Source organism: Chaetomium strumarium (assembly GCF_033439665.1).
Source record: "Chaetomium strumarium strain CBS 333.67 chromosome Unknown B0T15scaffold_2, whole genome shotgun sequence".
In the NCBI taxonomy this organism is placed as follows: Eukaryota; Fungi; Ascomycota; class Sordariomycetes; order Sordariales; family Chaetomiaceae; genus Chaetomium; species Chaetomium strumarium.
Genome location: NW_026944430.1, coordinates 3,424,684 through 3,442,446, shown reverse-complemented (window position 1 = coordinate 3,442,446; position 17,763 = coordinate 3,424,684). Strand labels below are relative to the sequence as shown.

At 57.4% G+C, this 17,763-nt stretch overlaps 3 protein-coding genes across 3 annotated transcripts; all 3 read left to right on the top strand.

Annotated features, from left to right (window-relative positions):
* Positions 1–1,571: 1,571 nt before the first annotated feature.
* On the top strand, positions 1,572–5,326 carry B0T15DRAFT_411620 (uncharacterized protein; the record flags this gene model as incomplete). Its single annotated transcript, XM_062865397.1, has 5 exons — positions 1,572–1,801; positions 1,936–2,842; positions 2,913–4,047; positions 4,118–4,282; positions 4,372–5,326. The coding sequence occupies 5 exons, from the start codon at positions 1,572–1,574 to the stop codon at positions 5,076–5,078; spliced, it is 3,144 nt and encodes a 1,047-aa protein (XP_062724594.1). The 3' UTR covers positions 5,079–5,326.
* Positions 5,327–9,215: 3,889 nt separating this feature from the next.
* On the top strand, positions 9,216–12,645 carry B0T15DRAFT_119350 (fungal-specific transcription factor domain-containing protein). The gene is made up of 3 exons (XM_062861606.1): positions 9,216–9,711; positions 9,904–10,106; positions 10,253–12,645. Exons 1-3 carry the CDS (start codon positions 9,428–9,430, stop codon positions 12,511–12,513), a joined length of 2,748 nt encoding a protein of 915 aa, XP_062724593.1. The 5' UTR covers positions 9,216–9,427; the 3' UTR covers positions 12,514–12,645.
* Positions 12,646–13,902: 1,257 nt separating this feature from the next.
* B0T15DRAFT_119292 (uncharacterized protein) lies at positions 13,903–17,528 on the top strand. The gene is made up of 2 exons (XM_062861604.1): positions 13,903–17,106; positions 17,305–17,528. Exon 1 carries the CDS (start codon positions 14,144–14,146, stop codon positions 17,060–17,062), a length of 2,919 nt encoding a protein of 972 aa, XP_062724592.1. The 5' UTR covers positions 13,903–14,143; the 3' UTR covers positions 17,063–17,106; positions 17,305–17,528.
* Positions 17,529–17,763: the final 235 nt, after the last annotated feature.

Below are 17,763 nucleotides of genomic sequence, written 5' to 3'. Positions count from 1 at the left end.
TTGTCTGGCCATCCTCCCCCTCTCTCCCTTCTCGACTCTTGACTTCTGCTTGTTTCCCTCTCTTGTGACCAGAGTTTCCAGCATCCCTAAGGCACTTGCGTCTGGGGATGGCCCGGGCTTTAGAGATGCCCACTTTAGACAAACCCGTCCACGTGAGCTCTCGGCGTCAGCCTCTCGCCGGTGTTACGTGGTTTTCGTGGATGATCAGTGAGATTGGAAAGTGGGAAAGGTGGTGTTGGTGTCACGACCGGATTTGCTTTTCTTGTGGAACGCATAAATCCCTGCGTTTCATGCCGTGAGAGAGGGAGGCTACTGATCCTGCCTGCAATTTCTATGTCGTCTGTTATCCGACTGCCATAGGGACTTATGAATGCACGGTATGTATACCATACCTTTCCTCGCCTATTAGCTTTGATGATTTTGATCGCCTGAATCGTCGATTTCGATGTTTCCCATTTGACAGCACAGAGAGGACCGGTTCTAACAAACGTGGAACGCAACCTAGGAAACATGAACCAGATATCCCAGTCCGTTCCATACGGAATCTGTAACCTCGAACCTTGAGCCGTCCCCGGCTCGGATCGGCACGACAGGACTCCCACGTGGGATCGGGAAGCGGGAGACGCCAAGAACGTTGAACCACGATCGGGGGCATGGACCGCATGTCCGTGATCAAGCCCCTCTTTCTGTGTTACCGCATAAGCGCGCATACACGAGCAATGGTGAGTGGGCTGTTCGCTGTGGTTTCCTCCCAATCGCCAAGTTGAACGTCGCCAAGTGACCCCACTGGCTCTGGTTAGCACCGCGACCCTCCCTCGGATACCCGGCTACACTATGGGAGCGATAAGAGATTGAGCTGAAGATGAAAATGCAACAGAACCACGCCGTCGACGTGGCATGGCCTACCCTGTACGGACATCAACTGCAGCTCAGGATACTGGGCGTTCAATAGTGAAAGGTACCTATCCATCTGGGCTGCTGAGAGCTCCACAGGCCCACGACACGACAACACATGAAAAGGTGAAAAAGTGCGGCTGGAACATGGCGTCGATAGAGCGGGCGGCGTCGAAGCCAATCAGACGGGCTTCTTTTCGGAGCAAGAGCGGCTTGGCGTCCCTTGGAGCTGGGCCGAGCCCTGCGGGAATACGAGTGACAGGGGTGAAGAGCTGTGATCTGGACGCCTGCCGTGTCACATCGCTCCATGCAGCCCAGCGCAGGCGGACGAGGGCTGATGAGCGCCGCAAGAGACAATCATGGGGAAACGGGGGCAAAAAAGAAAAAAAGCAAACGAGGCCCAACGTCCGAGAAAACTCGCGGCAGCTCCCTTCCTTGTCCGACCTCAACCGTTGCGGTGTTTGACTCTCGCTTTCTCCTCCTGACTTCAGAAGTTCACGGTGGTTCGTCGAATCACTTACACGCAACGGAGTGCGGTACGGATCCGTTCACTTCGGAACTACTCCTGTCAGCAGGTTGGGTGTCGCGCAGTCGAACCGCCCGCGTCCACTCGTTTTCGGCCTCCTCGAAGCCCCTTATCCATAATCTAATGTTTTGATCTTGAATTCTCGTCCAACATGAGAGCGAACGTGCCTGTTTTTGCCGGTCTGCTGTCCCTCGCGGCCCGGACCGGCAGGGCCGATCCAACATGGCCTGCCGCTACCGACCACATGGAGGAGATCGTCTATCAGCTGCAGGGATTCCAGGGCAGTCTGTTCAACGACATCATTACGCCCTGCAACAATGAAGCGGCGGGGCCTGGCCGTATCACGGCAAGCGAGTGGCTGCGCGTGGGCTTCCAGTATGTGTGCCGTTCCGTTCCCTCTTGTCTGGATTCATGTGTGGCTTGGTCAAGGTCGGAAGCACTATGGTGCGGGTGGAAGGACTTGTCGAATATGTTGCCTTCAAGTTCGTTAGATCGGAATGCTGACTCGGCATTAGCGACATGGCGCCGCACAACCGCTACTTCGGCACCGGCGGTCTTGACGGCTCGATCCAGTTCGAGCTCAACAACGGCGAGAACACGGGCCCCGGCCACGCCACGACGTTGCAGTTCTTTGCCAACTACCTGACCAGCCGCTCCAGCCTGGCCGACCTGATCGCTGCCGGAGTGTACGCCTCGGTCCGGTCCTGCGGCGGTCCCATCATCCCACTGAAGTTGGGGCGCCGCGATGCGACCTCGGGAGGCAGCGGCGTCCCGCAGCCGCAAAACTCTCTTCTGACCTTCCAGCAGCAGTTTGACCGCATGGGCTTCACCCCGACCGAGATGATCCAGCTCGTGGCGTGCGGCCATACGCTAGGTTCCGTCCACAGCAGCGAGTTTCCCCAAATCGTTGCTGCCAGCGACGGCCAAATCGGCCTCGACTCGACGAACGCGGCCTTTGACAACTCCGTGGCCACGGAATATGTCTCGGGCACCACCAAGAACCCGCTCGTCGTTGGGCCTTCGAGAACCAACGGCCGCAACTCGGACGGCCGGATCTTCGCTTCGGACGGAAACGCCACGATCCGGACTCTGACAGATGCCGCCACGTTCAGCAGCGTCTGCCAGACCATGCTCCAAAAGATGATTGAGGTCGTCCCGTCCGACGTCACGCTGACCGGCCCTATCGCGCCCTATGCCGTCAAGCCGGTCGACATGCAGCTGACGCTGAACTCGGGCGGCACGACCTTCTCTCTGAGCGGCTACATCCGAGTCCGGACCACGGAGCTCCCGGCCAGCTCGATCAAGAACGTTGTTTTAACCTGGAAGGACCGCAACGGCGGGAACAGCTGCGGGTCATCCACGACTTGCTCGGTGACGGCCACGCTGCAGGGCGTCTCGACCGGGTTTGACGACAGCTTTGGTGTACGTATCATATAGTCTCAGGGTGTGCCAATATGTGAAGTCGCAGTGCTAACAGTAGTTTGTACCATAGTTCTTTCCCATCCAGGCCACGATCCCGGCTGCGTCCGGTATCTCGTCTTTCACTGTCGTTGTCAACCTCAATGACGGCTCGAGCAAGACGTACGACAACAACGGTAACTCGTACCCCATGTCTGACGCCGTTGTCCTGCAGAAGCCGCAGAGCTGCCTGCTCCAGGGGACGGGCGCCCTCACTGTTTCCGCTCTCGTCCGCAACGACATCGTGGGTCTCCCCGTGAACCTGGGCGTCTCGTATCTGGTCCCGCGGAATACGACCAACGGCAACCCAGTCCCGGCCCTGACCGAGGCGACTATTCCGATGGCCGAGGGCGACTGTGTGGGCCAGTACACGTTCTACACGGCCAGCTTTACCGTCATTGGCGGCCAAAGCTACAACGCCAGAATCAGCGTGTCAGCCGGCTCCGGTGCCACTGCCTACACCGATGACTTCAACAAGGCCAGCGAGCTGTCCGGCACCTGTGGCACCTTCTCCGGCGGCGCTACCTGCTCCAATATCACGGTTACGTCCACGTCCTCCCTTCCAACGTCGACGTCTTCCGTGTCCGTCACAGGCTCGACCAGCGTCCCAGCCACCACCACGAGCTCCAGCAGCTCGACAGGAATCCCGACGCCGGCGATCAAGCCGACCGTCGGTGGCTACGTGTTTGTCGACTGCTGGACCGAGGGGACGGGCGTGCGGGCGCTCAGCGGCGCTGCGTTTGCTTACGACGAGATGACGCTCGAGTCGTGCATGGCCAACTGCACCGGCTTCGACTACTGGGCCACCGAGTATGGAAGGGAGTGCTACTGCGGCAACAGCCTCCACTCGAGCAGCACCGAGGCGCCGGCCGAGGATTGCAACATGGTCTGCGGCGGCGATCCCACCGAGTTCTGCGGTGCCGGAAACCGGCTCGAGCTGTACTCGACCACGGCGACCCGAACGTCTGCGTCCGCCACGGCCACCCCCACCGCCACTCTCGCGGTCAAGCCGACCGTGGGCGCTTACTCCTTCGTGGGATGCCAGACGGAGGCGACGGGCATGAGGGCCCTGTCTGAGAAGGGATATGCCGATGACTCCATGACGCTGGAGTCCTGCGCGGCATACTGCAGCGGCTTCACCTACTTCGGCACTGAATACGGCCGGGAATGTGAGTGGCTCTGGATCGAACCGATCCCCCTTGACGTATGGCAGGCTTTGCTAACGTCGACACCGATCAGGCTACTGCGGTAACAGTCTGAATGCCGGCAGTAAGCCCGCTCCTGTGACGGAATGCAACATGGTGTGCGCTGGCGATGCGACCGAGTACTGTGGCGCCGGTAACCGTCTGGAGCTTTACAGACTGACAAGCGTATCCTCCACGACTAGCCCGTCATCCTCGGAAGGTGAGACGACATAGCCAACACTACCTCTCTAACTCCTCGACCACATGGATTCGGTTCCTGACATCTCTCTCGTTTTTTTCTCTCCAAAGCCACCGCAACCACTTCTGCCTCTCCCACCACCGCCACCACCACCACCGCCACCATAGCCAGGAAGCCCACCGTATCCCCCTACACCCACGTCGGCTGCTGGACCGAGGGCAGCAACGCCCGCGCCTTGGATGCCAAAGCCTACACCTCGGGCGACAACATGACGCTCGAGAACTGCGCCGCCTTCTGCGCCGGCTACAAGTACTTCGGCGCCGAGTACTCCGCCGAGTGCTACTGCGGCAACTCGCTCGCCCCGTCCTCCGCCAACGCCTCCTCCCTCGACGAATGCTCCATGCCCTGCTCGGGCAATCCCTACGAATACTGCGGCGGGCCCAACCGGCTGGAGCTGTACTCGACCGACAACTACACCGCGCCCTCGGGCCCGTCTCAGCCCGCTACCGTGCGCAGCAGCGGCGGAACCACCTGGAACTTTTACCAGTGCGTGGCCGAGCCCACCACGGGCGGCGTCCGCGCGCTCTCGGCCGACGCCCACGCCGCTGATGACCTGACGCTGGAGGGCTGTGCGGCCTACTGCGAGGGGTACGCGTACTTTGGGGCCGAGTATGGGCGGGAGTGTTACTGCGGAAACGAGCTTGCTGCGGGCGCCGAAGAGGCACCCGCGGGCGACTGCTCCATGCCGTGCGCGGGCGACGAGGGCCAGGTGTGCGGGAGCGGGAATAGGTTGAGTGTGTATTCCAAGGCGGCGTAGGTAGTTGAGCTGCTATTTTGGAGAGATTTGATCTAAGTATTTGGATGCTTTGTGCTCATGGTGGGAGTTTTTTAATTCGGCGAACTTGGAGAGATGCTCCCCGGCGGTAATGAATAAACTGGAATCGATGGCATATATGGGCGTACAGTAGACATGGGAAAAGGGAGTCCTACTCACCATATCAAGTACATACGTACATAGATCAAACGTCAAGTTGTTTGTCCGAACATGCATATAAGTCTACATCCAACTTACCTTCTCCTGTGTAATTCACTTTCAACAGCACACTCCAGCCATGAGATGACCCAGCCACAGTTACGCCTTTATCATGTGTGGCTTGTGCCATCACGAGTCCCCGCCATTATTCTTCTCGTGCTCCATCCTGTTCGCTCCGATAGTTACCGTAGCCACCTTCTCGTTAGTCGCCCATCCACCAACGGCCCAGAATCTAGAACCACTAGTCGCGATTGCGGGGTGAGCTGGCGTGTGTCCATTCAGCTCTTATATTGATGAAATTAATCGCGGAACGACGCTAAAACGTTAGCAGACGGCAGTTCCTTGATGGACCCAGGCACCCAACACTTCACTTGGGGCCCCGGATTTTATGCTCGCGGAGTAGGTCGCTGGGAAAGATTAGAATTCTATCTCCCAGATGTTGCCCAGCAGCCCCGGCCAATGTCACTGTCACTCCAAACCGCAACGATGGCATACCTACTGGTGGGAACCCTTCTCAGGAGATTCTCCAGTTAGTTGCTCATATCCCAATTCTGTACATACAGTACCATATCTACAGGCGTACAGAGAGTATGTATGTACATGTACTTACATACGGAATTAGGTATCTTTGAGCTCGTCTGCTCAGCCCAGAATCCTTCGCTGTCACGAACTCTGCCCCGCCGCATTGCTTCGGGGTGAAGCCCAGCTTAGGCCTCTTGGCAGCTCCTGGCGAGTCCAAGAAGGTGTGTGATAATGTGCAGCGGTGGATATTATTACTATTCGCAAATAATTCCCCAGAAAAACATGATCGCATTATGCACGCCAAGCGAGCTGACTTTTCCCCAAGAAGGACTAGCTAGACTGTTCAAACTCCAAGTTTGCTTGTGTGTTGACGGAGAGATCCGTTGAAGAGCAAGGAGGCAGCCCGCGTGACATTCAGAGCCTTCGCCAAGATGGTGCCCTTCAATTATGGTTTTCACATGCAACAAGACGCACACACCCGCCGCAAAAGGCACACTTTGTCGAAAGCACTGCATAGCATTCCTGATAAGCATCTGATCTGATCCTGATCGAGCCTCGACAAGACTATCATTCTGATAGCCTCTATGTTATTTATAATAAGCCACCACTTGCCGGCGCGATTCCATCTCCCGCCGCGAAGCCACTTGCACCTCAGCTGAACCGCACCTACCATGCACCTTGCTGGCCTAACTCCGGTTTGGCCAATCCCTATCCGGTTGTCCCAACTCCCGCATCCGACGGCCGGGAAAGGACGGAATTGGGGATACGCCGGAGATGAGCGGGGCGGGTCGGCCGATGACCAAGAGGACAGGAATCGTGAGAGTCGCGGGAATTGAGCTCCGTAGTTATTCGTAGTGTACTTAGCTTACACAGTACACGCATACTCCCTAAAACAAGTAGTTCAACGTGGAGGTATTTCTTCAGCACCAGTCTCTCGCTGATCCCCAGAGTTCATTGCAGCATCTTCGCAGAAAAAGGGTAGGATGAGAATGTCAATGACAAGGCGGTACTATGAAGTGTGTGGTTCTCCACAGTAAAAGTAACTGTATGTAGTGTATTATAATCTCTACATAGGTACAATACATAGTACCTACCAGGTATCATCTTGGCCCTCAAAGAAACGCCCGTTGGATGCAACCCGGAAACCGTTCACGGCCGGGCAGCCCGCCTGCGGCTCGGGAAGCGACGTTGGGTGCATCAAACGGTCAAGTGGAAGCGTCACCTCGCTCTCGTTAGAACTGGCGCGAACGGTACAATACAACCGGCCACTCTATCATCTATAGGGGATAGAGCAGATACCACTGGGAGGACAAGGTGAATCCGTCCCCCGGATGGTCGATTGAGGATGATGAACAATGCCGTCATGCAGGCCACGAATGGCAGCGGACCGGCAGAGGCAGAACACGGAAGAAAGTGGAGCCTGAAGTCTCAAGGGCGCGTCGTGGGCGGGGTTCATTCCCGACCGGCGCGGCCCACAGAAGCCGAGAGGGGATTTCCGACTGACTCGGAAGTAGAGTCGGCTTGTGACAACCATCGGCCGACTACGCAGGGAGGATTGCTGCTCAATATTCGCCACTAATCAACGACCCGTATAGTGGCGGTTCTTTTGCTCCCTCTCTGATCCCTTTTTGTGGCCTGGAAAGTGACGAGACAAAATCCGAACTTCACCGTCGACGCCGAGACAAGGAATCAGAAAGATCCAGGTTAAAGCTTCGTCCTGAACTAACCGCGAGGAGTAAAGCGTTGATCCCCAGGTTTTGGTAGGTATGTATTTCCTTACATACCTGGTAGGTTAACTTACTGTGTAGCAGTCACTTACTCGTGTTCCTGATAATCTCTTACGTTTCCGCTCCGTGTCTTGCCGACGCCCTTCTGTTTTCTTTTATTCATTGATTCGTACACGTTTGTAAAGTCTAGTGCTTCAGCAGTGTGATGGGTAGGCAAGTGACTTGATTAGGTGAATGCCGGATCAAGGGGAGGTGTTGGCAGCGACCAGTGCGCATCACCTCAAAGGTGTTTGGTTCGGTCTAATGGCCACGATGCGATTCGCCCTTTCGCCCTTTCGCCTCAAAAACGAGCGATGAGCAAGGGTCTCAGCAGAACGACACCGATGGCATCTGCCGCTGCCGCACCCGCTTTTTTTCTTGCCAACCTACTAGTACATAACAATGCGGTGTAGATTTCCTTCAAAATCAATGTCGCTGCGTGTGTGGCTCTTGTACATATTTTCCTAGGTTGACCATCCCAATCAGCCCCGATGGCGGGACACACGGCTTGTTTTTCGCTCCCCCCTTTCGAGAGTTTGAGACTTATTCAGTTGCAACTTGCAAGTGGTCGCGTGCCCTCCGAAACGGAATTCCTCATTGCGCCCCCCCTAGCTGATCCATCGAGGCAGGGCTCCGACCTAGCCTCCGATTACACGTGTATCGACATACACAAGTAATTCAAGCTGAACAAGGAGATTCCTCGACCGTGTTGACCGATCAATGTCTCCCTTGCCCCAACCCCTGTCTCAACCCAAACTGCACGTGTAGGCGCGATCCCGCGCGGCTCATGTGGGACAGCAGACGTCACCTGATTGGCTGCTCCACAAGCCCCTTGGCGGGAATGAGGGGTGCGGGGCTCGAGCAGCAATGAGCTGCTGGAGAAACTTCCTGCTTCGACCCCAATTGGTCCAATCAGCGTGAGACGAAGTCGGGTGGGCTTGCCTGCAAGGGAGCGGTGGATCCCGCCATGAGGCCGGGGTCGGACGAAGGGCTCGATTCGGGGCTGCTCCACGGCCAGGTGACAGGAGCATTATTTTATTACTTTCTGTCAGAAGCAGAAAGCTGAAGTCATCACCTTCACCAGCTCAGCTCTGTGAAGTTGACAGGCCTACAACCCTCGTGATAGAATGTGAGAATCCTTGGCAAACGATGTACATACCTATCTTCACTGGCTGTAGGTATGAAGTTTCATATCTGACATAATGTACGACTCTCTGCCTTCGATGAGACGAGGCGAGGACGTGCCAGCTCCTCAGAGTCAGGCACCCTTTTTTTGCCATACATTACAGCCAGGAAGTCCACATTTTTGCTTGCACGGAAGAAGGAAGTTCAGGGAACAGCAGCTTCTCGACGTCAATGAAGTACCCACGCTTCCCAAACCGGGCAATGCCATCCATCCATGTCCGCTGGCTTGGCTATGAAGGTGATGGCCCCAAGGCTCCATCTTTCATGCTGATGTGCATTCCTCAAGGAAGGTACGTATCGTCGTTGGATTCGACGGAATGCTATGGCGGAATTTAATAGTAGATGGGTCCCCATGCTCCCCACTGAATCTTTGACAACGTCTTTACTACACACCAATTCTGTCGAACGTAGAAGACTTGCCTTCTTTTCGTAGTGGTATTCCAGATATTCTACTTGAGAAGCTCATAGAAAGCTACGCCGCCACTGGACTGCCGCAGACAGGCCTCGGTACATACACACTCAGGCGCCGTCCTCACACCCATCTTCTCAAAACACGGCACTGGTCGACCGGCGCGGGACTCACTAGCCGACAACGACTGAACGATTTGAAGTATACTAGAAGCGTCCTTCTTGGGCCTCGGCCTACACCCTCGCCTCACAATGTCGGACGCCGGAGACACACCTTCGCCTCGGTCTTCATCATCAGCGCCGCCAAGCTCACGAACACCGCCACCAGCACCTCCGTCCGTCGCGGCAACAGCGCAATCGCCGAAGAAGCGGGCGTCGATCTCTACAGAAGGCAAAGTCACAAAACGACGAGCAGCCCGGGCCTGCGTGTCATGTCGAGCCCGCAAGGTACGCTGCGATGTGGTTGAGGGCGCGCCCTGCGGCAATTGCCGGTGGGACGATGTGGAATGCATAGTGCAGGAGAGCCGTCGACGGAAGTGAGTGCCCCCCTTTTTTTTCACCCCAACTGCTGCCTCCGTGGAATCTGTGAAAGTCTGCGAGATGTTGAGCTTCGATCTTCATCTACGGCTGCTAGCCTCACACCGTCCAATTGCGTCATTTTCAGATGCAAAGGAGCGTTGCGAGAACGGAATGGCTGATCGCTGACACCCTGCCGCTCGTGTTTCCAGAAAGAACCTACCATACAACTCCAACCCGGCAGTGGTGGGGGCGCGGGCTGGAAGTGCCGAGGCATTGCGCGCAAAGAGCATTGGCGCAGCTCCCCCTATCATCACCGCCAATCTCGCAAAGCCACCCTTTGCTCTCAACAATGGAACGTTCACACTTCCCCTGAATGGGGCCAGTGGCGCACAATCAGCCACCCGTCTGCTGTGTAAGTTGGAATCCCAGACCCCGCGTGGCCCGCAAGCGCATGGCATAATCACATGCCAGAGACGGGAAACGGGGGCAAAGCATAGTTCACTATGTAGTGTAGACCACATGCTTATGAGAACCTCCCAACTGATTTGCATCTGACAGATCAACAACCGACAGCGGGGCTGGGCACAACCGGAACAGGCCCAGCGCTGGCGGCGTTGGCGGCCTTCCCTCCCGTGACACCGGGCATCCCGAACTCGGCGCCCGATTTCCTCCACCCGTTGCTGAAACCCGTGCTTGAGCAGACTAATGACTGGCCTGCCTTCATCAAACCTCTCCCGGATAGGATCCTCTCTGAGGACAGGCAGTATCTCGTACAGAAGCAGGTCTTCACGCTGCCGCCGCTGCCCCTGCAAAATGCGCTGCTCGCGGCCTACATCGAGTATGTACATCCGTACATGCCGCTCCTGGAGCTGCATGACTTCCTGAGGATGGTCAACGACCGCAGCGGCGCGTCCGGCAAGGTCAGCTTGTTCTTGTACCACGCCATCATGTTTGCGGCTACCGCTTTCGTCGACGAAGCGCTCCTGAAGGATGCAGGCTACGATAGCCGCAGAGATGCGCGAAGGGCTTTCTTCTCCAGGACCAGGCTTCTCTACGACTTCGACTATGAAACGGACCGCCTGATCCTGGTCCAGGGCCTGCTGCTCATGACCTACTGGTACGAGACGCCGGACGACCAGAAGGACACCTGGCACTGGATGGGGGTTGCCATCTCGCTGGCCCACACTATCGGACTGCATCGAGACCCGGCGAAGACGCCCATGATCCCACGGAAGCAGAAGTTATGGAAGCGCGTGTGGTGGTCATGCCTGATGCGGGACCGCCTAGTCGCTCTCGGAATGCGGCGGCCGACTCGTATCAAGAGCGAAGACTTTGACGTGCCTCCATTAACCGAGTCCGACTTTGAGATAGAGGCTCTACCGGAGGACAACCAGCTGCTTGGAGCTGAGTGCGCCCTCATACGGGACGCCGAGATGCAGCGGGAGCTCGCCATTATGTGCATCGAGAAGGCAAAACTGTGCATGTTCATCGGCGACATGCTCAAGGTGCAGTACTCGGTCCTCAGCCGCAGTGGCGTGCGGGCCGATCAGACAATCAACAGCACTCACATGCTGCTTCCAAACAAGAACCCCGAGAACATGGAAGGGGTCGAGAAGGTCGACAAGGAGCTGATAGACTGGTTCGCCAGCTTGCCCGAGTGCTGCCAGCATCGGCCGCTCGATTCCGTGACCATCACCGACGAGAACAAGGTGCTCGCGGTCCAGCGCAACCTCCTGCACATGATCTACCATACCACCATCTCGGCGCTCCACCGACCGCTCTTCCTCCCCGCGTCGCCGACCGAGGGTCCCAGCACACCCGTCGAGGTCCAAGAGACGGCTCGCCAACGGGTGCGCGAGGCTGCCGAGCACATCACTCGCATGGCGGCCGAGTTGCGCCGGTGCGGCCTCGAGCGGTACCTCCCCACGACAGGCGTCACGGTGATCCTGCCCGCCATGATCGTGCACATGCTCGACACCAAGAGCTTGGTTCCCGAGACCCGCGCCAAGGCCGTCCTGGGCCTTAGGGAGTGTCTCACCGTGATGAGCAACCTACGCAACATCTACGCAGCCGCGGATTTTGCCACCGGCTTCCTCGACGCCCTCCTTCGCAAGGGAATGCTCGGTGGGCCGCCACAGCAGCTCCAACCACAGCCACAAGCGACCCAGCCACCATCGGCAGCGCGGTCAGGCAAGATGCTCAACCGCGTCCTCGCGCCCGCCTTCAACCTCACCCCGCAAGGGCTGGGCATGGTGCCGGGAATGGGGATGATGCCGCCCACTGCGTCGGGGCGCCCGTCGACACCCCCGCCGGAAAACGCGGTCGGCGTCTCCTTCCTCAACTCAACGGAAGCAGAAAACACGAGCCCGTTTGGCTACACAACAACGCAGACACTTGTCCCCGGTAGCCTGGGTGGCGATCATGTCACCGTCCCAACTCCGGCTGGAGCTGTGGGCGCCGCCACGCCGCCGCATACCGATAGCGAGGACGTTGCGACGCCACCGCCCAGTACTCAGGGCCGGGATCAAGATATTGGAGATGCCGATGTCGCGATGGCCGATCAGATCATGCTGGAGTATACCACCCTGAACGTGGACGGCGGCGTCGGCACTGCGACTGGCGCGGGTCCTGGTGCCGGCGCGGGCACAGGAAACAACTTTGACTTTGACCAGTGGCTGCAGTTCCCTGCCGAGGGCGGGCTCAACACGTCAGACAACGATACGTTTATGGGGGGGATGTTTGGGGGTGAGCAGGCGGGGATGGATCTTGGTGGCGATCATGGGTGGATGGGCAATCTGCCCGAGGGGATCAGCCATTGACCCCTTCACGTTACACTGTTGCTTTGATGGATGAGCTGCCGTTACACTACATCGGAACTGGAAGGGTGGGCTTTTCTTCGTTTCCCTTCCTGGTTCATGGGGTTTCGTTTTTTTTCTCTTCCCCTTAGTCTTTCTGCCACTGGCCTTTGAATCTAGTGGCCAGCAATACCAACGGGTTGGATAGCGGCGCGTCAGGGCTGAAATGGGTCGGGTCAATATGGATCGGAAAAGGATCGAAAGGCTCGGTTGTCTTAGGTTCAGTTATGGCTGAGAATTGGTTTCCTCTACTTACCTACGGTACCTCGCACATCGTAGACGGAGCACCTCTGGTTACAGGTGTAGGACTCAAAAAGAGAAGACATTTGAACAACTTTCGGCTCTTGCTCAATCCCGAGGGACGTGGCTACCATATCTCAAGCGTCGTTACAACAGTGAAGTCACATACAGACGGATACGTATGAGGTCGTTTGCCCTACACCCATCCGTGGAAGCGAAGGCGAACAAAATATCCACCTATGTGCTCTCTGTACGGATAAGTACACTGCTGTCAAACAAGGGGGTCTAATAATTCTCGTTGCTCTGCCAGTTGTCCCGAGACAGCGGCAGGAACGAGAAAAAGCAAGCGGCCTCTGATCATCTCCATCCGCCAGATGCTCGTCAGTCGCGTCGTTCGCTGCGCAGCTGCCCAGTGGAGCATCCCAATTACGTTGGGGTCGAAGTGGTCCGTGATGCCCCTGTGAGTCCGGCCGTAAATGGCACGACGCGACTTAGCGTGCTTTTCCTGTGCTATCTGTCAGCCACCAGACTGAAGTGTAAAGCTGTTAAACACGCCGGCCACGTCTGCCCCATTTTGGTAGCGGCTCGTAGTCGCCATTTTGGGCTTAGCACAAAGCGCTTCCGAAATCAAATCTCTTGGGCCGATCCGAGATCCCCAGCTTGTGTCTGCATCTCAATTTAACAATGCTGGGGCCTCTTCGAAATGAGCTTCGCGCCCCCGATTTCCTCTTTCCATAGCCCATACTGACCTTCTGTCACCTGTGCCGTGTTTACGGCGCGACGCTCGTTTGTTACAACTCCACACGACCACATTCAGCGGCCGCCAACAGCCGTCGTTCGTTCTTTTTCTGTCGCTCTCTTTGCGCTGCATTGTATTGCATTAAGCTGCATTATACCTTCGTACAGCGCACTTACACGTGGTACCTGCCGAAACACACATTCGTTTGACGTTGGACGTTGGACGTTGCACGCTACCCAACCTCCCTGACCTGCACGCCTCATTCACTCTTTCTTGATCCGATCAGCGGCTGCAGCTGCCCGCACGACCCAGCCATCGCCGCTGGCTGTTGTGTCATTCCCTCAGCGAATCAATTCACTGCAGGCCAGGTGGAAGCTCGGAGCAAGGCGGCGAGAAGCAGCGAGCGACTTAGAAATAGGCCGGTTCGCAGCGAATCACAGCAAGGCTCCAAGCCTCATCGACTGCGTCGTTGTCACCTCTTTTTTACTATGGGAACCTCCGAGAAAATACTATCCACTGTCTCGCCTGGCTCGTAGGAAGGGCATCATCATTATGTTGCGCGGCCCCCGTCCGCTCGACCACTGACTACGACCGACACAAGCTTACAAACCAACGATGAACGAATCTCCGCCGGCCCAGTCCCCCGCGCACCTTGCGCCGACCCGAGGCCGCCACCTCCGGTCGACGTCGAGCTATTCCAGCTATTCCCAAGCTCGGCAGCGAACCACCGACGACCTCCTGTCGAACCTCACGCCGCGGACGGTAGTCGATGCCTTCCGTAATCCGTCGGGAAGCCTGAAGGCGTGCATCGATGCCGCAACCCCGACCGAGCAGGCGTTTGCGCTCAGAGTGGCCGTTGCCGCTAACAGCATTCATGAATGGCTAGAAGAGCTCTCCGCCTGGTCATGGCCGGCAGGTGGGGGCTCCGCGGGTTTCGAGGTGCCCACGGTCAAGAGGAGGCTATTCAGCTCCGGCAGCGAGCTCTCAGGCAATGGATCGCAACACTCACACCAAGAGTACATCGGGAGCCTCCCCGCGGCCGACGTCGCCACGTACGAAAGGCGATTAGACAAGATCGCCCAAGAGCTGGAGGAGCTCGATATCGAAGAAATCAAAAACCAGGTTCTGAACAACCACATCATGCCTCTGTCACGGCCGGGAACGCCAATGATGGATTGTGGCCGCTCCGCGATGTCCTTCTCTATCATTGCGAGGTTGGATGACCTGACGGCCCTGATCACGGCCACCACTGTGGGGGCGCTTCCAATGCTGTCGAAACTCACCAAGCTGATGGAGTCCTGGACCTTCCGTCTGCTGGTGCTGCGTAGGGTCCCGGTATTTCTGACGTCACTGGTCGACGCCGAGGTCGCTCTTCAGTCCGGATGGAATGCGATCAGACTTGGCGCGAACCCTAGCCATGGCGCTGGGACCGATAACAGCACGCCGGGCACGGAACCTGCGGCATTGCACCCGGGAGAGTTCGAAGTGATGAAGTCAGTCCTCGAGCGTAAAGTGGCCAAGGCTGGACACGACCTCGACGCCATGCTGGACCTTCTTGAAGGGCAGCCGGATACTCTTCCAGAGGAATGGATCGACCGAGTGGATGCTCTCGAGCATGGGTACGGCGAATGGACGGTAGCGTGCGAAAGCAGAATCAAGGAGACGGACTTGGCCAGGCTGGCACCGCAGTTCGCTCCGGTAACCGCGACTCCAGAACAGCCAGTGCACCAGGGACCACATAACAGCACGGTCGCTACCAGAGACTCAGCCATCCGCCAATCGCAGGACACAGAGTTCCCATCAAGACCGGCGTCATCCCTTAACGAAGGCGCTACAGGGGTCGCTGATCGCCAGTCCGATGTTCCGCCACCGGTTATAAAGATCCACCCTACCGCGGACGAGCAGGCGCTCCAGCCTGAGGATGATGACTACATAGATACCGAGGACGAGCGTGCTCAAAGCTCTTCTGATGGGTCAGCTCGTTTAGAGCCATCAGCCTCGGAAGCCTCACACCAGCACTCAACCGGAGACCTTGGCGGCGCCGGCCGATCTCTGCCTGCTTCGGACGTTGAGTTGTCAGACATTTCGGAGTGCGGTGCACGCCAAGCAGGACATGGCCTGAGGCGTGGTAGTAACGGGTCAGAGGCCTCCACAATCATACACGAAGCTCCCAGCACGTTCACGGGTTCATTTTCTAGTGACGACTTAGATCAGGGAACTCCGGAACACCGTCGTCAGACGGACGCGGAGCGCGAGGATGTTGTCCCCAGCCTGCCATCGCTCCGGCCGAGCGGCAGGTCATTGTCAGTTAGCTTCAGCGAGACGACCACAATCACAGAGCTGCCGAGTTTCTCGAGTCCTCCAGGCACGCCCACAACGTCGGCGATTCCGGAGGATGATGTTGCAACGGAACCAGACAGCCCTTCTGAGATGAGCATTTCCGGCATGGATGACCAACTTCAACAGCAAATCAGCGAGATCCTGGAGTCAGTGCCGGCTAAGATCCGTCTGACCAGGGAGCCTCCCGCGATCAACCTCAACCCTCCGGACTTCAAAATGCCGACGGCCCGAAAGAGCTCCAGGTCGGATGCCATACCTCGCAGCCAGTCTAACATATCAATGCGATCCGCGTACTCTCGATCCGGCACTCCGTCGTTCACCTTAGCCCCGGCATATGGGCGCAATTCTCGTCTCCGCCATCAGCGCAGCAACCAGGAGATCAAGCTGTACCACCTCTCCCGCTCCAACGGCGAAGCGCCCATCAAGCTCTTCATCCGCTGTGTAGGCGAGCACGGTGAGCGCGTCATGGTGCGCGTCGGCGGTGGCTGGGCAGACCTGGGCGAGTATCTCAAGGAGTATGCCAGCCACCACCTCCGCCGCGCCGCTGTCGGCAGCGCTCAGGAAGACAAGGTCGAAGTCAAGGATATTCCGCGCACCGGCGCCGCCCGCGCCGATGCCACGCCGCCCAGTCGCCCAACCTCGGCGATGGACGCTCACTCCCCCGTCTCCCCCCTGCGACTCCGCAAGACCCGGCGCCCCACCGCCAGCGGCACTGACGAGCCACCGCTGCCATTGCTGCAGCCAGCCACGAGGCCCAAGACGCCGCTCGCGAGCGCCAGCAGGCTGGACGCCACCCCGCCGTCGGACGCGTCCTCGCGCTCGCGTTCCAGCACGCGCAGCCTCTGGGACGAGGAGGACGACTCGTCGGCGCTCGGCATGGCCGGGCCGAGGGCCAAGCAGATCGAGATGAGCGAGGAGAGCAGGGCGTGGGTGGAGAGTGTCAAGGAGAAGGTCCGGATTGCTAGCAGCGATCGGCCCAAACCCCCTCCTGTTCCGGTTCTTCATCGTTCTGTCAGCAGTGGCAGCTTGGGGCAGGCCGAGGCGGGGCTGGAGGCCAGTTTGATGGATCGTGGGGATGGTAGTAAGGGAAAGGGCGGGCCGGCGGGGGCCATGTTTGGGGAAATGGGCAAGGTGGGAAGTACGAAGAGACTTTTCCGACGTGGTCAGGATGGGAAGAGGGTTGGGTTTTCGTGAGCGAAATGGTTAGGTGGACTACTGAGAGGAGGAGGAAGAGGAGCGTTTGTTTTCGGGTGTGGGTGGTAGGTGCGTAGGGGGGCTTTAGGGCGGCGGATTGTGTATTGTCCCGTTGGCATCGACCGCGGCGCATGGGTGTGCTGATATTAGGTCGGGTCGGGTCGGGGAAAACGGAAACGGCGTGGCATTGCGTGATTGTGCCTTGGTACGAGGGGTGGGTAGTGTAAGGTATGGAGGAGAAGGTACAGTATGGCATGATACCCCTTGGGAATGGGGGCAATATGGTCGCTTCCTGGGAGGTTGCTTACCTCTTTTTCCCATGTCTATTTATACTACTCGGCATCTTCTAGGTTTAGGTGCATGGATAGCCAGTTTATACCCCTTTTTTTCACCTTATGTATGTAGTTCCTTTGTCCCTGATGGGTTCTAGAGTAGAAATAGTATCTAGACAGGCTGTTCAGACAGGTTGCTGTGGCAATTGTATAAGGTAGCTACCTAGGTACCTGGTAATACTTTAGTATTTACCGCGAGGGAGAAGTTATATCTAGGCGGTTGTGTAGCTAAGGTAATATTATAGAGATCGGGCTGAACGCTGATGAGACGTACGCAATAAGACTAGAATGGCGAGACGTCAGTGATATCCACGTTCTATATCCCTATATAATGGGTACCATCCTGTCAGCATCCCTATTGATCTGTCA